This window comes from Catharus ustulatus, chromosome 23 (genome assembly GCF_009819885.2).
Source record: "Catharus ustulatus isolate bCatUst1 chromosome 23, bCatUst1.pri.v2, whole genome shotgun sequence".
NCBI lineage: Eukaryota > Metazoa > Chordata > Aves > Passeriformes > Turdidae > Catharus > Catharus ustulatus.
The window spans coordinates 5,003,580-5,009,612 of record NC_046243.1 but is presented as its reverse complement, the minus strand read 5'-3'; the positions used below and the strand labels follow the sequence as shown (position 1 = coordinate 5,009,612).

General features: G+C 57.1%; 1 protein-coding gene across 1 annotated transcript; it reads left to right on the top strand.

Annotated features, from left to right (window-relative positions):
- The first annotated feature begins 831 nt into the window (after positions 1-831).
- Positions 832-5,507, top strand: RNF113A (ring finger protein 113A). The gene is made up of 10 exons (XM_033079025.1): positions 832-963; positions 1,371-1,447; positions 1,560-1,664; positions 2,602-2,709; positions 2,954-3,063; positions 3,219-3,325; positions 3,784-3,873; positions 4,475-4,568; positions 4,932-5,038; positions 5,375-5,507. Exons 1-10 carry the CDS (start codon positions 864-866, stop codon positions 5,449-5,451), a joined length of 975 nt encoding a protein of 324 aa, XP_032934916.1. The 5' UTR covers positions 832-863; the 3' UTR covers positions 5,452-5,507.
- Positions 5,508-6,033: the final 526 nt, after the last annotated feature.

The following is a 6,033-nucleotide window of genomic DNA, read 5'->3' as shown; positions in this document are numbered from 1 at the left end:
ACCGGAGAATGCAGAGACCGGAGAATGCAGAGCTGGGCTCCGGCAGGGCAGGGGACAGGAGCATCCAGCACCCAGAACCAGGGCAGGAGCGTGGGAAGTGAACGAGCACAGGACCCACAACAATCGCTGCTTATCGTGGTGAAAACCTCACAAATCTGGGGAAAAGGCTGGTGCTCAGAGAGGCCTCCCATCCTCACAGCTGGTACCAGTCCTATCGCTCAGAATCAGCTCGTTTGTCAGCTTACTAATTATCCTGTTTGCTAGGACTGTTAATCACCGGGAGGACTTTCCTCTGATGGTGGAACTTCACTGTCCTTTGTGCTCACACATGTACACACACATGTACATACATGCACACATATATACACACATGCACGCACATGTACACACACGTACACACATGTACGCACATATACACACGCGCACATACATGTAAGCACATGTACACACATATACACACACGTACATACATATACACACGTGTACACACATGTACACACACGTGCCCACGCTCAGCCCTCCATGGGCCGTGGCTCATGCCGCGGTCCCTGCCTGTACCCGCCCGGGGATGGGGGGTCGGAACCCGGGACCGGGGATGGGGGATCGGAACCCCGCACTGGGGATGGGGGATCGGAACCCGGGGCCGGGGATGGGGGATCGGAACCCGGGGCCGGGGATGGGGGATCGGAACCCCGGACCGGGGATGGGGGATCGGAACCCGGGGCCGGGGATGGGGGATCGGAACCCGGGACCGGGGACAGCCGGACCGCGGCGCGCTGAGCCCTCCGTGCCCGCAGGGGGCGCTGCCCGCGCCCGCCGCCCCGGGGCCGCTCTGCCCAGCGCCGCGGCATCGGCGGCACAGCATGGCGGAGCAGAGCGGCGTCTGCAGCTTTGTGTTCAAGAAGCGGGTCCGAGCCGCGGGCAGCGGCCGGCGGAAACGGCCCGGCAGCGACCAGGAGCGGGGTGAGGGCTGTGGGGAGCCGGGGAGCCGGGCTGGGGCGGTGCGGAGGGCAGGGAGGGCCTGTCCGCGCTGTCCCGCGGGGCTCGGCTGCGCTGCCCGGCCCGTGTGGTGCGGCGGAGGGCGGCGAGGAGCCCTGCAGCGGTGTCCCGGGATCTGGGTTGGAGTTAGGAGAACGTTCTTCCCCTGGAGGGTGGTCGGGCACTGAACAGGCTCCCAGGGAATGGTCGCGGCCGCAAGGCTGCCCGAGCTCCAGGAACCTTGGGGCAGCGCTGGGATTGTTGGGTGTTCGTGGGGCAGGGGCTGCCTCGGGCCGGGCCGGGCCGTGCCCCCCAGGCCGGGCCGTGTCCGTGTCCCTCGGGCCGTGTCCGTGTCCCCCGGGCCGGGCCCCTCAGGCCGCCTTTCCCCGCAGAGAGCAGCGGGGAGGAGGGCAGCACCGTGGTGCGGAAGGAGCGGCGGCGGGACGCCCCCAACCCCATGATCCAGAAGGTAAAGGGAGCTCCGGGAGCTCCGGGAGCTCCCCTGCTCCGCCCGGGGCTGCCCGCGCTGCTCAGGCTCTGCCGGACTCTGCCGGATCCCCATCCCTGCTGTCCTTCCCCAGACCAGGCGCTGTGCCAGGGAGAGGCCAGACTATGCTCCGAGCAGCAGCGAGGATGAGGATCCTGCCAAGGAGATCGGCGTCACCTACAAATCCACCAGGTCGGCGGTAAGGACGGGCAGCAGGGGCTCGGCTGTCAGCTCAGGTGGAACTGGGGATCCCACTCCTCACTGTCACAATCTGCCACTCTAAACGTGGGATTGGACATTCTTATTAATGCACCTCTCTGTCCCCTCTTAATAGCCAAGCACCTTGTGCTGGGTTTATTCTGATAGTCCTTCCCTCCACGGGAGGTCTTTCCCTCTAAAGTGAGAGTTAAAACTCCAGCATGCCACTGGGCTTGCCCAACACCGCACAGATTTTTCGGGAGAGGGAGCAGTTGCATCAGGTTTGCTCAACTGTTGTGTTTGTGTTTTCAGTGTTAGACCATCTTTGGCTGCTCCCAAGGGAGGCAGCGTTTGCTTTGCCCAACTTTCTGCAGAGAATGGGAGGGGATGGGAGGAGGTGGCAGCTTTGGGACTCCACAAGCTTTTGGCACCTAAGTTGGATTTGTATTTAATTGAGGCTGGCTGTCATTATTCTCTGGTTTCTGTGCAGCTGTTCTTGAAGATGTGATAAAAGCTGGGAATAGGTATCTGTTCGGTCCATTAAAGAGGACTCTAAACCAGATCACTGTGTTGAAACTGAATTCTGGCCACCCCCAGTTGGGTCAGAAGCTCAGTAACATCCTGTGTGTGGGCAGGAATGACTGAAGTGTTGGACATGGGTGAGCTGAGTGGGGCTTCCAGCTGAGCTGGGGCTCAGTGTGAAGGAGTAAAATAAGTGTTCCCTGACTGCAGGCTAAAATTTGGGAGCAATGGGGAGTTAAGACTCTGGCTCTGCACACACTAGGCTGGAGTCTGGTGAGCTCTCCCTAGCAAATGCCAGGAGATAAAGCAGGTGTGTCCAGTTCTTGTTCTGTGACAACCCTTCAGGTAGCCAAGGAACTCTCTGTCCTGCAAGAGTGGAGGGAACCCCTGGACCACAAGTTTCCCTTGCTTTTCAGAAACCTGTTGGCCCAGAAGACATGGGAGCCACAGCAGTGTATGAACTGGACACCGAGAAGGAGAAGGATGCCCAGGCCATTTTTGAGCGCAGCCAGAAAATCCAGGAGGTGAGTGAGCCTTGCTCCTTGGGAACTCGTGCTCTGCAGCAGGAGAGCCTGTGCTTCACTCATCCCCTCTGCACACCAAGAGGAGTTGGAGTCTTCCCTGGAAGGAAGGGGAGTTTTGTGGCTTTATTGCCATCTTGGTGTTGAGGAGGGCGGGGTGGGAAGGATGACTGGTGTCACAGTGGTGACAATTAATCCATGTCATGAAGCTCTCCTGATCCTAAATCATCTCTTCCTGCTTTCCTAGGAGCTGAGAGGAAAGGAAGATGATAAAATTTACCGTGGTATTAACAACTACCAGAAGTATGTGAAGCCCAAGGACACATCAATGGGAAATGCCTCTTCAGGGATGGTCAGGTGGGTTGGGATGAGCCTCGGGGGGCACCATCCCAGGGCAGTGTTTGGGCTGGAACTCTGCTGTCACTGCCAGTTTGTGCCTGACCAGCGTCTGGTTCTGGCCAGTGGCTCCTGGGCCACGCTGCAGCCAGGCTGAGCCCTCTGTCCCCTCTCAGGAAAGGCCCCATCCGTGCTCCAGAGCACCTGCGGGCCACGGTGCGCTGGGACTACCAGCCCGACATCTGCAAGGACTACAAAGAGACTGGCTTCTGTGGCTTTGGGGGTGAGTGCCTCGTGTCTGCAGCTCAGCACCAGCTGTGCACAGGGATCCATCCCACCTGTGACCCCGTTTTGGGGTGCTGAGGCTGTCACAGACCCTTCTGGAGGGTTGTCATTTGTGCTGGCCTTTCTGAAAGCCTCTGATCCATGGTTATACTGGGATGTTCCAGTGACCCACATTCTTACAGTATTGTGTCTATGTGAGGGGTGGGTTTTCCCATCCCTGATCCCACTTGCCATGTGCATAACTGCTGGAAGTGTCCCTGTGGCACACAGAGGATGATCCTCACAGCCTGTCAGCACTGAGGAACCCCATACCTGCTCCAGGAGCTTCCTGCTGCCCTGGAGAAGGAGCAATCATTTATCCTGCTGGGCAAAGCTCAGGCTGCCCTGGAATGAGGTGTCCTGGTGACACTCTGCCCTTGCAGCCTGTCTTATTTCCTCTTTCTTTGTGCTGCTCAGACAGCTGCAAGTTCCTGCACGACCGCTCGGACTACAAGCACGGCTGGCAGATCGAACGGGAGCTGGACGAAGGCCGCTACGGCGTCAACGGTACGGCCCTGCTGCCCTCACACTGCAGAGCTGTGCAGCTCCTGCTGCAGGAAAAGCTCAGGGCCAGGAGCACTGAGTGCAGGGCAGAGCTGCAGAGCCAACCCCTGGCTCTCTGTGAAGGACAGAGCTCTGCTGTGCGGGTCCCAGCAGCGAGCTGGGGCCCTCTGTCCCCCAGATGCCCAGGAGCTGGGGTGGCATTTGTCACTCTGTCCATAACTGTGGCCCAAGGCTCATAAGGGCTACTGTGCAAATGGAGGCTGTTCTCTGCTCACTTGGAGCCAGAGCTTGGTGGCAGCTGGTTTGGAACAAAGTCTGAAAAACAGGAGGGGGCTGGAGGATGTTTCTCTTTATAGCAGTGAGTGGGTGGGTGAAGTAGAATTTTCTCCTGAGATGAGCAACAGGCCTGCTGGCTCATTAGCCCTAATTATAGCACAGTCCCACACATGTTACTGACAGCAATATCCAGATGCCAGAGCTCCATTGTTTCCAGCAGAGACTGAATCCCACCTGCTGCACTCTCCCCTTATTTATTTCATGCCCCACACTTGGGCTGGGCTGGCCTCTCCTCTCACTCCACTCTGGTTCACCTTGTGTTCTGCAGATGATGAAAACTACGAGGTGAGCAGTGATGAAGAGGACATGCCTTTCAAATGCTTCATCTGCAGAGGTTCCTTCAAGAACCCCGTGGTCACCAAGTAAGTGGCATGAGGAGCCATTCATTCATTCATTCATTCATTCACTATTGAGGCAAAGACAAACCCAGCCCATGGGCTGTGGGTGGAACCTGCTTGTCTGTCCTGGATTTCGGGTGGGTGGGGAATCCTGTGCGAGGCAGGGAGCCTCACAGCTGCCTCTGGAGCACCCCCATGGAAGGGACCTCAAGCATTTTTTAGATTTCCACAACTGCTGCCTGGTTTGGGTGACAGGGTGGTGCTCGGTCAAAGGCTGGAGGTCATTTCCACCCTTGCTGTCCCTGTGACCAGCAGTCAGTGGTTCCTGACTCCAGGACACAGTGATGGTGCCTGGTGGCTCACAGTCACCTCTGTGTCTCTGTACAGGTGTCGGCACTACTTCTGTGAGAGCTGTGCCCTGCAGCACTACCGCAAATCCCAGCGCTGCTACGTCTGCGACAAGCAAACCAACGGGGTCTTCAACCCTGCCAAAGGTAACGGGACCCTGGGGGGGCACCTGCAGCTGGGCCTGGCCCTGAGTTGCAGTTCACAGCTCCTGGCTGCCAGCAGAGCTCAGTTAGTGTCAGGAAATATTAAATCAGGCACTGGAGAGAGCAGAGGCAGCAGCCTGTGTGGGCAGTTAACGCACTGAGGGAACAACTCCAACAGCTCCTGCCTGGACTCAGCAAACAGGGGAGGCTCCAAGCTCTGTAGGGAAGGGATTTGGATTTCTGGTAGCTGCCCTGGTGCTGGGTGTTCACAGGACCTGGGCTGTGGCTCTGAGGTGGGGCAGCCCCTGCACCCTCATCATACCCATTCCTGTTTTTCAGAGCTCATGGCAAAATTGGAAAAACACAAAGGGGAGGAAGAAGAGCAACAGTCAGAGCATGAAGAGGATCCACACTAACAAAACACATTTTGTACATAACTGAATAAAGTTTTTGTAGGAGAAAAGAAAGCTCACAGCTGTAGCCAGAGGTTGTGTGTCCAAGCAGCAGCCACTGAACCGTGCCCACCTGTGCTGCCGTGGGGGGCACGAGGCAGGACAGGTAAGACTCAAGGGCTGAGGGAGCCTTCTGCTACCCCCAGAACCCCAGTGCAGCTGGGAAGGAGGGTGAATGTTCAGTTACTTCCTACTGCTGCTTCTGACCATGGTGCTGCTGTTACACTCCTGACTGTGCACAGATCCTGCTGCTGTGTAAGCATGAAACAAAGCTAATTTAAACCCTAATCTTTGAGAATGGAGTAAACTGCAGGCATGGGCAGGGATTAGAAATAAGTTCATCCTTCACCCTAAAAATGTTAATTTGTGGGCAAGCAGGCTGGAGCACTGCAGTTACTGGGCATTTATTCCCTCCTGTCTTGGTTCCTGGAACTCAGTGGGCTACACACCTCTAATCAGCCCTGCTTGTAAGACTTCATAACCAGCCAGGAAATTAATATCTTCTTACTAACAGCAAGATTAAATCAGGAGCCAAACCTGACCCTA